At 37.8% G+C, this 16,240-nt stretch overlaps 1 protein-coding gene across 2 annotated transcripts in view; it reads right to left on the reverse strand.

Annotated features, from left to right (window-relative positions):
• RMDN2 (regulator of microtubule dynamics 2) overlaps positions 1-15,856 on the reverse strand; it is a 34,530-nt gene extending 18,674 nt beyond the window's left edge. Inside the window, exons 1-2 of one of the 2 annotated variants that reach the window (XM_004686288.2) lie at positions 15,721-15,856; positions 8,544-9,005 (exon numbers count right to left, since the gene is read on the reverse strand). In XM_004686288.2, coding sequence (XP_004686345.1) covers positions 8,544-8,995 — 452 coding nt within the window. In that variant the 5' untranslated portion in view covers positions 8,996-9,005; positions 15,721-15,856. Of the gene's footprint in view, positions 1-8,543; positions 9,006-13,399; positions 13,429-15,720 lie in introns of those variants that run through there. The other variant, XM_012727389.1, reaches the window with a different exon arrangement.
• Between the last annotated feature and the right edge of the window lie 384 nt (positions 15,857-16,240).

Below are 16,240 nucleotides of genomic sequence, written 5' to 3' on the forward strand. Positions count from 1 at the left end.
AAAAAATTTTATATATAAAACATTTATGTATTTATAGTTCAGGATGATGTTTTGATTGTATATATCTGACAGTATAGTCCATAAGGATAAGCATATGGAATACAAGTTAAAGGTCTATTAAAATTTAAGACTCCAGAATTAAGCCCTTAAGTTTATGGTGAGCCTATTCTGAAAATAATAACAATACAATTCAATGGAGGAAACAATATTATTTTCAACAAATGGTACTGGGACATCCACATATGTGAATGAAGTTGAAACCTAATCCCCTCTCTTCCTCTCTCTCTCTCTCTCTCTCTCACACACACACACACACACACACACACACACACACACACACACACACACTATACCATGTGGCATATATTGTGTGTGTGTATATTATATATGTGTGTATATATATATAATATATATATTATACACATACACACACTTCTCAACTCCAAATGGATCAAAAACTCAAATATAAAAGTTAAAACTTAAAAACTCTCAGAAGAAAACACAGGAATAAATATTTGTGACCACACATTAAGCAATGGTTTCATAGGTATGACAACACAAGGAAAGAAGGCAATACTTAGAAATCATAAATCTAGTAAGAATGAGTACATCTAAAGAACTCTTATAAGTAAATAATAAAGACAAATAACTTAAAAATGAGAAAGGATTTGAACAGATATTTCTCTAAAAGGTGACAAAAAGGAAATATGGGTACATGAAAAGATAATCACTATAATAAATCATTAAGGAAATAGAAATAAAAACTGTACAACAAAGAAATCATTTGATACCATTTAAACATAATAATAGGTATTGATAAGGATACGGAAAAACTGCACCCTTCTTACATTGCTGATAGAATTATAAAATGGGGTATCAAGTTTGAAAAACAATTTGATAATTTCTCAAAATGTTGATTACAGAACTATCATGATTCAGCAATTATACTTCTAAGTAGTTATTTAAGACAAATGAAAACACATGTTTGCCTAAAACACTATTCAGGAATATTCACAGGAGCATACATAATAGTCAAAAGTGAAAAAAAAAATGGGGAAAGAATATGATGGAACAATGAAATATGATTCAGTCAAAAAAGAAGAGGAATGACGTATGCATGATATAACATGAATGAAACTTGAAAATATTATACGAAGGGAAAGGTCATATATTGCATTGCTTTATCTTATGACATGGACAAGATAAACAAGCCATGGAAATAGAAAGTAGGTTTTAATGGTTGGCTGGGCCTAGAGATGAAAGAAGGTAGGGAGTAGGTACAAGGTTTCACTATAGGGTGATGAAAGGGTTTGGAAATTAGACAGTGGTGATAGCTACACTATTCTGTGAATAAATCTTCTATTCTGTATACATTAAAAGGGTTAATTTACAGTGCATGAATATTAGCTCAACAAAGATGTTATATTTTATGAGAACAAATAATAAAAACCTAAATACTCCATAACCATTAAATAAATCAAATCAGAAGTTATAGCTATTCACACAGAGATGACCCACACTCACACCCACTTATGCATGACAACAGAGAGAGCGCACAGATAGCTTTATAGTGAAACCTATGAAATATCCAAGGCTCAGACTTACTCAAATTCTTTTAGTAATTCAAAAAGAGGGAACCACCTTAGTTCATTATGAAGCTAGTAAAGCTGACATGAAACCAAACAAGATTAGCATAAGAAATAAAAATACAGACCAATTCCACATATAAGCACAAGTGCAAAACTCCTCAATAAAATAACCCCCCAGATTGAAACAAACAAGGAAGAATGTATCATAGCCAAATTGCCTTTATCCCAGGATTACAGTATAGTTTAATATAAGACACTTTCTGTAGTTCAACAGACTGAAGTGAGAAAAACTATATGATCATTTCAGTGGATGCCAAATATTCTTTACAATAATATTCAATACCATTTCAGGACAACAGAAATAGCAAATCCATACACAAGAAATAGAAGGGGATTTCTGAACCTGATAAAAGAAGCTGTATATCCCAAATTATAGTACTCAAAAATGAGGAAACATTAGAAGTGTTTTTCTTAAAAATCAGGATGTCCAATGTATAGTAAATAAATCATTCAAAAATATAACAATTGTAGTTAAATTTAGGCTGCAATATAGATGTCTTTTTGAGGAAATGCAGTGAAGCTTGGTGAGGAGATTGCTATAAGAGCAAGCAATGATTTCTAGACTATAGTTTCTCTGCCTGGTGAGAAAATTTCTGATTTGAGCTGCCTTCTCAGAGGGTATAACGTCTGAGGTGACCTTATTTATGAATTTCAATAGGTGAAGATTTTCCTTCATCTTGAGATGAGGTCTTAATTTTTCAACATCAGAGGGAACTGAGGTAATGTTATTTTGAGATTGGGTAAAACAGCTACCATTTTTATTTTTATAACAGGTAGAAAATTCAACATTAAGAAGAAGGAAAGTTACACTTTGAGAAGATTGCTAGCTACTGAATTACAGCTGTAGAATAGTTTGTACCATGCCTTTAAGAATTAAAACGAAGGGAAATTTTCTTAACTGGTCTCTTTCTTCAGTATCAGAGAGAATTCCACTTTGGTCATCAGAAAAGCTAGTAATGGTCGGAAGAGAATCAAAGGCTGCTGTGTTTTGTTGATAGGAGCTTCTCTCTATAGAATTCCGTTGGAATGGGTAATTAACTCTTGTTTCAATCATTAAGTGCACAGAACTATATTCAGGAAGAAAAGTACTCGTGTATCTTCGCATATCAGTAATTCTTGAGTTTCTAGAAATGATTTCAATAAATGTACTCTGACTATGTGACTGAAGATCAAAATTATTACTATCATCATAACAACTAATCATACTTAGTCTAGGGCTAGAGTATAGTCTTAGGGATTTGAAACTAAAGTAGCGTGAGGGTTTTAAATCACCAAAGCTTGTTTTTTCTTGAAAATCAAAGTTAGCTCTACTTTGCTGATGATAAAGGTAAGTGTTGCTTTTCTGAAATTTAAGAGATAAAGAACGTCTTCTTTTAGAGAAAGATGAACTCTTAGGTACATTTGAAGGAGATAAAACTTCATTTCCTTTAGCTGAATTGTCTGTCTGCCTTGAAGAAGATCGACGACTTTTTTTAAGATGAGAAGGTATAGTTGACCCAGTTTTAGAAGGGGCTCTGGGCTGTGGGCCTGAAGTGACTTGGTCTGCACCATGCTTTTGATGCTTTCGTGGGAAGCGCCAATCCTCTTTGCAGCAGCTAGAGTGAGAGAAGCGTCAAATGAGGAAAAAAGATAGGGAGTGAGGTAGAAACTTGCCAAATCTCCTGGAGAGTAATATCTACCTGATCGCTATGGAAACAACTGAGAAAAAGAAAATGCTGGCAGGTGGGGTTGATAGTCACACAGAAGGACCCCAAAAGAATGTCTGAGTAAAAAAACAAAAACAAAAACAAAAACACCTACACAGTACCTCTCTATACAATACCTACTCAGTCTGATAAACCTGGGGAAGGTAAGTTGAAAGACTCACAGAAAAAGGCTGAAAGAAAAAGTAGGAAAAACAACACGAGGCTCCAGAACTAAATGTTCCCCAAAAGAAAGAAAAGAACTTCCTGCTTTAAAAATGGTAATTCTATCAGTTCCAGACTATTAAACCCCTACATGGGAGGAGTTAAACAGAATAAACGAGTATTTTGTTGACTAATGCATTTTAAAATAGTAACCATGGATGAAGCAGAACCTCTCTGGAAAGACTATTTCAGCTGATTATTTGAATTATTTGGGTGTTCAGTTATTGTGGGAAACTAAAGGAAGCATTAAAGCTTGGTTTATGAATATTTCAACATTCATTAGCACGTGAAACATAAAAGAAGGGGTTTTTCTCCTTAAAGGCTTACCTGAAGCATTTTCCCATACTGAATTTAGTAAAAATACATCTGTCCCTTCTTCACTAAGCCGTCATCCTTAAGTCATAAAAATGCCCTGTGTAGGTGGAATGGGTCAGAAAGTGAATGCTTAAATTGGATGTGGAATTATTAGCATGGTAATAGCACAGAATGTGATGAGAGCAGACTCTAGAATCTAATGACATCAGCTTAGAATAAAAGTCTTCAGGTGCTCACCTTTCTGTAAAGTTGCAAAGCACATGACTGTGGGATATATATTACAGGTTCAGCATGTCCAGAGTCAGCCAACAGAGCAGAGGGTGCAAAAACGGCAGGATGAAGGCAGTGACATCCATGGTCTCTGCAGAAGCCTTATCTTGGGATTCTCTCTCATGTTGCTCTCCACACCGCTGGTCTAGTGTCACCTGAACACTCTCTACTTCAGGTTTCCACACTGCCAGTAATATGGAAAAGTGACTGTGCAGACTTTGGTCCAAAGATATACTGGAAGGGAAAGGGGGAAATGGCACAGATAGCAAATGCCACTGCTTAAATGAAGCACGTTGCACCTACGTTGGCAGTAAAGTGTATCGCTGGCCTGCATGAACCAGAAGCACAGAATATGGATATTTGCTCTGCAACTCGAAACAACTTAAACCCATTTACAGGCAAGCTTAACAGAATTATTACAAAAGAAATACTGCTGTCTCTTTTTCCAAAACAACTTGGAGCACTGCCCATACAACAGGTGTGCACAGGCACACAGACATAAAATGCACCCTCAAATACAAGCCTGAGTTCTCAATATCCTACTTTGGGGGTATCCTTTGGGAAACTTAAATTCCTTTTCAGAGGCCTAAAGCTCTCTAATTCCCACCATACAACTGTTAGTTTGTAATTTGATTTTATACTACATACAAACTAATGAATCAATCTGTTACTATTCTATGGGTACAGAAGATACACAATTATTAAGTAAAAGACAGAGGACTTTATTACTCACAAGCACATCAAGCAGTGTGATCCTCAGAATATCACATTGGGCCTCTTTGGCTTCCGGTTCCACAAGGTCCATGCAGAGGGCACAAGGAGTTTTGCATTCATAATTAGCAGTGTCACAAAAAAAAGGACACTGAGCTTAGGGAATCTGCTACTTTTACAGCAAGCATGCTGTAAAACATGCTAAGCCTACTCTTGGCTATGTGAGAAAACATTACCTTATTCCTCAGCGTTTCTTACCACAACCCTGAGAAATGACCTGGCTAAAACGGGCTCACACAGACCTTTACAACCTTCACAAAAATAGCACTAAGTAGATCTCAGACTTAAATGTAAAATTATAAAACTACTAAAAATACGTAGATGTAAACCCAGATAAACCTGGGTATGGCAGTGACTTTTTAGCGATATACACTAAAGGGCACAAACCATGAAAAGAAATAATTGCTTTCTATAAAAAACAATGGCAAGAGACTGAGAAGCCAAAGGCTAAGAGAAAATGTTTGCAAAAGATACATGTGATAAAGGATTATTATCTAAAATGTACAAAGAATTCATGTAACTCAACAATAAGAAAACCACCAACCTGGTTTAAGAGTGATGAAGGACCTTGACAGATACCTCTGAGTTAACCAAAGATGTTAACTCAGATGCCAAATAAACAATAAAAGAGGTGTTCCACATCATATGTCATCAGGGAGATGCAAATTAAAACTGCAAAGTGGTAACTAGTATACACAATTTAGAAGAGCTAAAATCCAGAATGCTGACAACACCAAATGCTGGTGTGGATACATTAGGAACTTCCCCTCATTGCTGGTGAGAATGCACAATATCAGAGCCACATTTGGCATTTTCTTACAAAACTAAACATACGCTTACCATAGGACCCAGCAATCACCCTCCTGGGTTTACCCAAATGAGATGAAAACTTATGTCCACTCGAAAATATTTACACAAATGTTTATAGAGTTGTCTTAATAATTGCCAAAACTTGCAGGCACTCAAGATGCCAAGATGAAGATGACTTTCAATACATACATGGATAAATAAACTGTGCTGTATCCAGATGTTGGAGCTATCAAAGCATGAAAAAACATGGAGGAAACTTAAAGGCACATTGCTAAGTCAAGGCCTCTGAAAAGGCCACATTATTTACTTTATGATTCCAAGGATATGGCATTCTATAAAAAAGCAAAACTACGGAAGCCGTAAAAAGGTTGGTGGTTGCCGGGGATGGAGGTGGAAGGCTGTCAGTAGGAGGGATGAGAGCAGAGCACAGGGCAATGAGAATATTCTGTAGATACCACAGTGATAAACACATATGATCATACATTTACTGAAACCCATTCAGTGCACACCAAAGTGGACAGAATGTAAACTTGGTGACTGATGTGTCACATCGCAGGTGCATCATTCCAATAAATATGCTGCTTTGGTACGGGGGGAGGGGGCTGTGTAGGCAAGTGCGGGATAGGGCCTCTGAGCAATCTCTAGAGCTTCCCCTCAATTTTGCTGTGAAACTAAAACTGTTCTAGATAAAGTATTAACGTTTAAATATCAAGGAAGTAAAGTATGGTTAGGAACTTACATTCTTGGCACACAGAACAAGATGTGCAGGAGAAGCTAACCTATCCTTCGTTCCCCCTTTCTCGTGAGATCATTGTCTGTGGTTCATAATAATGAGATGATGAGCACATGGCAGGTGCCTATCTGCTGTCTATATATCTTCTTTGGAAAAGTGTCTATTCATATCTCTGCTCGTTTAATTGTGCTGTCTGGTTTTATTTTGTTGTTGTTTATATATTGTGGATATTAGCCGGTTTTCAGACATGATAAGCAAATATCTTCTCCCATTTTATAGGTTATCTTTGTTTTGATGCAGATTTGTTGCAGATTTCACTGTAGAAAACTCTTTAGTGATGCCACTTATTTCTATTTGTTTCCTTTGCTGTTGGAGTTGAATTCCTATTTAGCAGTAGGTGGTCTGGCTTTACTTTATGTTACCCTTGTCGTTACTGCTCTGATTATCACTGATTCCAGCAAATGTCTGTAGACCAGAGTCACAAGTTGTCAGTGAGGTGGGGGAAGCGCATGAAGAGGAAAAGCCACTGTTGCAAACAGCCTGGATAGGGGATCAGGATCACGTTTATGAAACTGCTGATGACCTTTTCTTCGACAGTGCCAGATCCAAGACTAAGTGCTCTGCTGTGAGTGCACCTCGCCATGTCAGTATGGGTGCTGAGAGCTGCAGTGGGGACTGTATCCTAGAGTGCTTTCTCTGCTCCTCTCCTTGCTGGGAGTCCTGTGCAGAACATGCTTTGTTCTGATGGGCTTGGCCTGTGCAAAGGGCATGCAGTTCCATAGTGTCTACTTTTCCTCCCAAGAGCCCTGGGTGGGTGGTACCCTGCCCTCTGTGTCTCCTGCCCTGAACTGCCAACTATGCATTCCCACCCGTCTTCCATCACACCAGTGCTTGGATCTCCCTGCCGCCCTGGCCCTCTACTGTAGTGTGAGGTCGTCTCTGAGGTGGGGTTGGTTTTTCCTCACTCTGTGCTATGGGATTCTCAGAGTGACATCTCCTTCTTGCTAATTGTTAAATATTCCTCTTGAGAACAAAGCGAAGAACCTCCTCTAGTACCACCATGTTGCCATCAATGTTAAAGTTTCAATATGTTTAGTTTTTCTTAGTAACCTTACCAGCTGTTACTTATAAATCTTACAAATCCTTCTTGAGCCCGCACAAACCATTTGTTTATACCATTACTTAAAGGTAATTAAGTTCCATAATTAACTTTTCTTATTTGTTCTAAACTTATCATAGGCCCCTTCTCTGAAATTAAAAATAAATTTTTAATCAAGCCTGTGCTCAACTTAAACAGGGCCTTCTTGACTAGAGGCCGTTCATCTCTTCGGCCTATATTGGTCTACACTGCAGAGGGCGGCCCTCCCCGTTAGTCCACGGGCCTCCCCTGATTAGTCATTAGTTTTACTATGTCCTTTCTAAGGATATAAAATTGCACAAAGGACTCCTGAGGAAGTAACACCTCAGATTTACAGAAAGATAACCTAAGCAGAGGCTCATCCTCATCACTCTCAATGCTATGTTGGGATTTTTGTCTTACTGTTGTTTTCCATACTCTTAGTAGTTCACTTATTTTTTCAAGTTCCAGTTCTGATTGAGAACAATTTTAGATTCATTTCAATTATGCCACTGAACCCAATTTTGAATCCAATCTACAACTTTCTTTTGTTTACGAACACAAACTTTTAATACCTTCCTGTCCACCAATCACATTTTAAGAGCTTCACAGTCATATATGGCAAGTGGCTACCATACAGGGCAACATTTTCTGTCATCCTGGAATTTCTACTGGACATCACACGAATAAAAACAGGCTATTCACTTTGGCAAATAATTACTGTTTTCTTCAAAACGTCTATGTTGCCACTAATCCTGTTATTTACATTCCTTTTGTTGATGCAGTATAAATTACCTGAGGTATTGACCACTACTGAATATGGTTTTAATTATAATGTAAATGAAAATAATGACTTATTTTTATATCTTGTTAATAGTAGAACATATGAACAGAAAAGCATAAAGAAGTACCTAAATATTAGCAATTAGGCAATGGATAGTTAACATGGGAAGCATCTTAGAGAAACTTACCCGCCTTCACTTTCTGCATCTTCTGAACTATTACTTGTTGCTGAACTTTGAACTGTGGCAATCCTCCTTTTTCTAGCTCTGTGCTGAGGGCTTATCTTGTGAGCTGTTATCTTCCCTCCAAGTTCACCTTGTATATATTCCTCCAGCTTTGGAATGGTTTCTTTAAGAACTCTGATTTCCTCCTTGAGTTCTTCCATATTCGTCAGGACTTCATTTAGCTTTTCTAATATTTGAAGTTGTTTTCTTTGAAAGATCACTGCTGTTCCTTGACCACTATGCATTTTATCTTGAAAAGCGACTGAATCCAGTGTGTTGTCCAGAGAAAGAAAGGTAGGTATGTTCATTGCTGTCCTTGGTTTACGAACCTTGTGATACCACAAAAGCAGCAAGCTGATTCCAGTGGTTCCCACCATGATGCCGAGTATCAGTTCCTTGTTTGTGGAATGAGGCATTGCTTGCTTTCTGTTTCGAAATGAAAAGCATAAAGGTAAATGAACATTGTTTCTGGTTTTTCCTAAGACAAAATTAGAACTTTGTTCATCAACAAAAGCCAAGTCTACATGATCAAAAAAGAAAACTTCATAAATATTAAGTCATAAACTTACATATTTTTGAGTGTTATATATAGTGTGTGTATATATATATGAATATATATTTTGAACATAGTGTATGTGACTCAAAAAAATACATTAAGAATATCACTGATGTCTGAATTTAGAATTTGTATTCTGTATGACTGTTCTCAATTGTACTCTTTGCTATATATTTATTAAAGATATGACAGAGAAAAAATCACTATACATTTCTAAAAAACTAAGAATTCAAATTATTCTGAACTGTGTCCAAACACTTAATTTATATAAAATTAATCAGTGTTTTGATATCTGGATATTACCTAATATTTAAAGAAGACTATGAAGAAATTCTTGTTTATTAGCATCTAATTTACATTTGTACTTAAATCTAGAGTGACAGAAAACATTTTTTTTTAAAGCCAAAGGATTTGGAACATAAAATATATATTAAAGATATATTTTAGTTGGTAACGCATCTCCTTTGCTCTGATCCAGAATTCCTCTGCTCTGCACATTTCTATTTCTGAATTTAAAATACTCTTATTTTCTTTAAAATTTTTACTTTCTTTAAGTAATAACAAAAGTCACTTATTTGACTCCTTTCTCCTTTTGAGCTTTTTACATCCAAGGCCCAAGTTTTAGCTCATCTAATTCCATATAAATTGAGTTACTTTAACCATAAACATCATAATCTTTCTTCAGTATATTCCATTTTAGCTATTTTTATTACCTATCTCTGTTCTTAAAATTAAAGGAAAGTAACAATATAAAGCATTTATGAGATCTTAGAATGGTAACATTAGTATTATGACAAATTTTTGTGATTAGAGTAAAATATAAGACTTTTTGGGTAAACTTTGAAGTTTCCAGAATTATTTTCCCACCCATTACCCATATTTTGTAAATAGGTAAACAGCTGTGTTAAATTATGTCAACGATTTGGGAGAAATGTGACAAATAATGGAAAACTGTCCATTATAAGAAATTAAACTTGCAAGATTTGGAGGGGGAGGAGGTTGTTTTTCCTAACACTTTCACAAGGAATTAATTATTACAACACTGTCACCTCTGATCACTGAGAAAAGGAAACACATGAGGTAAATCCTGTTATCGTCGGATTTCTAACTGGAGGCAACTTCTGGAGTAATGGCACAGGAAGAGATGCACTGACCAGAGCATAGTCATCTTGCTGAGGTAGATGGATCAGAGTTCAGGGATCAGAGTTCAGAGATCAGAGAGCAGAGAAACGAAAGCATCTAGAATTTGTGCAGCATAGTACTGAAAATGAGGGTGAATTAACTCTAGAAATATGCATGGGGATCTCCTTGAATCCTTAGCTGAGTAACAGCCTACACACACAAAAAGTGAAATCCTAAACTGCAGACAAAGAACAATCTCCAGGGAAAGAACAATTACCAGCGAGCTATAATCCAACTATTCAAAAAGATTCTAAAGAACTAGGAAGTATTCAAGTTCCCACCAGTCACAAAGAGTGCTTGTATTTTACAATGTATTTTACATGAGACTTTCAGTTAGAGACCTCAGAAAGGTAATGTCTTGGTAATGGGGTTAAATGAACCCTAGAGCTAAGACTACTTAGACTTACCCTAGATAGATATTAAAAATGAGCTCCAAAAGATCAAACTAATTTTAATTGCCTTTAAGAAGAAAGTCCCTCTTTAAAGGAACAGAACAAAAGCTTGAACTCAAAACTTAAGTCACTATGTTGATCATCCAATCAAAAATTACTGAACATGTAAAAAAGCAGAAAAATGGCAGACATGATACAATTAACAAAGCTCTTGAAATAATTATTACAGATATGTTTACTAACATAATATCACAATTAAAGGACAACATAAACATGAAGAGAGAAATAAAAGGTATTATACAGAATCAAGTAGAACTTCTACAGTTGAAAAAGAAGACATCTGATAAAAAGTTTACTGAGTGGGATTAAGAGCAAAAGAAACTCTGGGGAAAAAGTCATCAAACCTGAATACACTGTAATAAAAACAATTTGTTGCAGGGTAAATGTTTATGTCTCTACCCAATTCACATATTGAAATCCTCAAGTCCAAGGTTATAGTAACAAAGGTGACTTAAGAAGGTGATTAGAGCCCTTACAAAAGAAACCTTAGAGAAATCTCTTTCATCAAATAAGGTTACAGTGAGAAGGTGCCATATATAAATTAAGAGGTGGGCCTCAGAAGACACTGAGTAAGCTGTGACCTTAACTTCGGATTTCGTAGCCTTCAGAATTCTAAGGAAAACATTTCTGTTATTTATATGCCACCTAGCCTATACCACTTTGTTATAGCATGTCAAATGAGTTAAGGTAACATCCAATATGAAGAATATGGAATTAAAAAAATAAGGCTACCAGAACAAAATAGTCAAACAAAACCTATTGGACAATATCAGCAAATCTAAAAGCTCAGATTTACAGGATAAAGGGGGTGTACAACATATTTGAAGGAAAAATGGTCCCAAATTTTCTAATCTGGGCAAAATCACAGATACAAGGTCAACATAATCTAATCACATTATGAAGCTGCTGAAAGTCAGTGATAATGAGAAATTGTACAGCAGCTAGTGGGGGATAAAGGCATTGTGTACAAAGATAAAAATGAAGAGTGGGAGCAGTTAGAGATTCAGACAAGTTATTTCAATATCTACTCAAGCAAGAAAACAAGGGAGTGACATCTTTAATGTGCTGAAAGAAACACTCAGCTTACATTTCTAATGGGGTATTTTCAAAATTGAAGGTAAAACTATAGACTTCCTCAGACACAGCCTGAGCGAATTCATTACTAGTCAATAGGCACTATAAGAAATGTTAATAGTGTTTAGGTGAAATAGTAACAGATTGCAACCTGGGTCTGCACAAAGAATGAAGACCACCAATAGTGGCAAATACAGAGATCACTTTTCTTATTTAAGACTTCTTCACAGAATATTTCCTTATTAAAACAAACAATGATGACATATCATAGAGTCTATAACATATATAGATGCTTAAAAAAGGACAACAGCTCAAAGAATGACAAGAGACAAAGAATATACTGTCATAAGGGTCTTAAATAAGTGCACTATAGTGTTGTAATAATATAAGTTAAAGGCAAGTAATAATACAAGTAATAAGCAAGCAATAAGTACATTGTTAGTAAACTGGTGAAACAATAAGTAAACTGTTGAAGTAAAGGAAGGTTTGAGAATTTCCACCAGTCATAAAAGTGAGAAAGCAAGGGCAACAGGTGGTCTCCAGTACACATGTACGGGGCTGGCCTTTGCTTGCAACCATTCATTCAAGTCATGAAGAAAAGGGCAGATTACATAAACAGATTCAGAAAGGTGGGGAGATAAGGAGCTTATGAAAGTTCTCTTTGATGGGGTCATTGTTTTAAATGAAATCAGAAGAATGAGTGTTTATTTTGGAAAGATACAAATTCTGACTTTAGTTGTATACCTGAAATGTGGCTTCTGATGGCTTCCATTCTATGACTCCAAATAAACAAAACATAATTGTTTCTTACATTCTTCACGGACAAATGAATGTGAGGTTTCACATGGAAGTGTATGTAAGAAATGAGAATTTAATTTCCAGAAGTTTGTCTAAAGGATTTCTCTTTAGTTTCCTGAGCAACAGACTACAATGAACACAGGGAATATTCTATTTGATATTCATGAAATGTAAGCAAAGACTAGTGACTTTAAAATAATAATTCCTGAGAAATTATCTCAGGTATTGGTGAATATTATATCTAAGAGAACTAAGACTTCTCTTAATTCAGGCTCCAGTAAAAGCCTATTTACTTAATCTGATTTGTTTAACTTCAGGGTAGTTTACCTGGTGTCAATGTTTTTTAAGCCAAAATCAGTTTGACCTAACTGGTGAAACTATGAACTGTTAAGTCTAACCATTAGTCTACTCCCATCCTATCCAGGAGATACATCAAGCAGTACATTTGGATCAATCTGTATTTCAGGTTTAAGTTGTAGGCAATTATTACTAGTCGCTCGATTTTATTTCCACAAAAAACTTCTAGTACACTAAATCATTTTGATAGATTATAACAAAAAGACATAGATATAAGAAAAATCACTGCATGCCCATAATTTACACTGGGATCACATTTAATAATCATGCATCAGCTGTCCCTGGTGGTGCAACAGATTAAAGCACCACATTATGAAGTCCCAGGAATCCACTGCAGCATGAATTAAATCCCCAACCAGGAAGCTGACTCACATGGTATGGCAGAATCTCTTTTGACCTACCCGCTGCTCCCCTCAGCAGTGCACTTTGTCAATCTGCCTGTTCTGCTCCTACTCTGTCTCTGGTGAATCCTCTCATCCATCACATCTCTGGCCTGTACCCCAGTTCTGTAAGCATAAATAAATAAATCTTAAAAAAAAAATCATGCATCAAGATTGATTGGGCCCTCCCTGGTGGTACAAAGGGTTAAAGTGCAGCACCATGAAGCTATCTCAGCCACTAGAGCACAAGTTTGACCCCCAGGCAAGGAGATGACTGATGATGTGGCAGGATGATGTGGCAGACCTCTCCTGACCGGCCCACTCTGCTCCCCTCAGCAGTGTACTTGGCTGATCTGCCTGTTCTGCTCCCCACTGCCTCTGGTGAATCCTCTCACCTCCCACACACCTCTGGCCAGTACCCCAGTTCTGTATGTACAAGTAAATAAATAAATCTTAAAAAGAAAAGATTATCTTGGGTTTTTTCCTTCAAAAAGATATTAATATGCTGAATCCTTAATGAAGGATACTCATATGCTAATTTGGGGATGTAGTAAGAGGAATATTCCTATTCTAATTGCTTTCTTGGTTATTCCTGCTAGGCCTTCCTTGAACTTCACATTCAAACAAACAAACAAACAAAAAACAAAAAAATGCAGTCTAGTTTTTTTTTTTCCTATTTAGTAAATAATTGGAAATAAAAAAAAAATCTACTTAGGAAGGTACTCGTATCCCTGAGACAGCACCAGGTTTAAACAGGGAGGGAAAAGAGTATCAAATTTAGTTTGACCTTTGGAATTATTCCAATTCCAAATGACCTTTGCGGCATATTATCTCTATTTTGCAGATAAACTAACCCAGGCACACAGCTGTCAAGACAGCTACTCAGGGTCATCGGACTCCCGATGCAGGATTTAGACAGAGGAGATTGCTGACTACACAGAGATATCAGAACTGAAGGATGACTTCAGAACTATGAAAATCAACTGGGAAAAAAACTGGAATCAATGCAGCAGATATTTATTTTACATATCTGCAATTAAAGAGTAACTCAAACTCAAGCTGTGTTTGAGTTTTCTGTCCGTATAAAATGAATGTGCTTCTAGACCATTAATTTAAAATCTCTCACTTGTGAGAAACAGTAGTGTAGGAAAGTAATAAATTAGAACATTTGCTTACCTGCAGTATAATGTCAAAGGTTGTATTATTTATGTAACTTATATAAACTACCAAATTAAAATATAAGCTATAACTTAGTATTAAAAACAGTGACCAAAAAAATCTAAGGATAAGGTAATCAGATTCTAAGTATTATTTTAATTAAAAGTTTACATTTGTAAGGCATTCATAGTAACAATGGAAGATGAGACACTTCAATATAAACTATTGGCATCTAAAATTAATGTAAATCATTAAGGTTATTGCCAGAGAACCAAGAATTCTACTGAAATAATAAATCATCAAAATGTTGGGTTTTAATTTTACATGATTCTTTTGTAGAAACTGTCATGAATAATTAACTTCCCAAAAGTTAATATTTAAGTTTTGTTTTATAAACATTATGCTTTACCAAATTAACTGTAACCTTTGTCAGCATATACCTAGCATATATTAGCACCAGCGATTTTTAGGGAAAAATGTAAACTCAAGCAATGTAAAAAAATTTTTTTGCAATAAGGGGGCCAGAACATTATGGGTTATAGCCAAGTCTGAGGTTTACATTTCCCAGGAGAATTATCCTGAGGCCTCGAGTTAGTGATCTGATCGGATTGCACACAAAGACCTGCATAAAGTGATAGTTTCCAGGTAAATGCTAATACTCATATTTCATCAGGTTTCCATTATTTTTCCTATTTTATAATTTATCTTAAATGTTTGGCTTATTTGCAGATATCTGTCGCATTAAAAACCAGGTCTTTTTGTATACAAGTTAGGAAATATGATTAAGAGCAAAACAAAAGCGTTTGTTGGCGAGTTAAGACGCTGGGATCAAAGTGAGGAGCGGGCAGGTGCTTCCGGCAGAAGCTCTTTGGGGTTTGCAGGGACCTCTCGGGCCGTCGCAGCCCTCTACCTGCTCCCCACGGCCCCCACAACGGGAGGCCTGCGCGGAAATACCCGCGACCAACCGGGTTGGGGCTTCGGAGGTGTAGGCTCCGCGAGGTGGGCGCCAGGGCAGCCCGGTAGCCCGCGCCGCGGCGGGACGACGGCACAGCGGCGGTGGCAGAGGGGAGCGCGCGACCCGGAAGTGCAGTGACTGCCACCGGAAGTACTCGCCCGCCGCTGCACGACCCGCCGCGTCCGGCTGGCCTTTCCCTCCCGCGCTGCCCACCCGCCTCCGCACGCACCTGCTTCACCGCGCGGGCCTGTCTGCAGTGGGAGGCTGGGGGCCTGCTACCGGTCCGGGCCGGAAGGGCAGCAGCGTGCGGAGTGCAGCCCCACAGCCCGCGGGTTCCGAAGTCCGGCACGCGGCCGCAGCGTCCTGACCCAGATAGCGGAGGCGCGGGGGGTGGAGCCGCGGCCGCTCTCCTGCGGCTCCCGCCTCTTCACGCGGGGGTTTCTGCTCCCTCCGGGCGGGCGCCTGGCACACCCTGTACGGTAGAGGACTGCCCAGGGCCGCCGCTGCCCAGGGTCGCCCCCAGGCTGGTCTCCCCACCGACCGCTGCGCGCTGACTCGGGGCCCGCGTGGGGCTCGCAACCCCTTTCCACCTCCCGGCCTGCTGGGCCCCATCGCTGCTGCTCCCCAGACCCATCCTGGGTGGGGTCCTTCCCAGGCTGTTAACCTGCTGTTCCCCTTTCCAGCCTTCCGTCGCTCCCGCAGAACGGAGCCAAACGCACACGTCTTGTACCAAGGGCTCATAAACCCAA

This window comes from Condylura cristata, unplaced genomic scaffold (genome assembly GCF_000260355.1).
Source record: "Condylura cristata isolate star-nosed mole 26May11 unplaced genomic scaffold, ConCri1.0 scaffold00020, whole genome shotgun sequence".
Classification (NCBI taxonomy): Eukaryota; Metazoa; Chordata; class Mammalia; order Eulipotyphla; family Talpidae; genus Condylura; species Condylura cristata.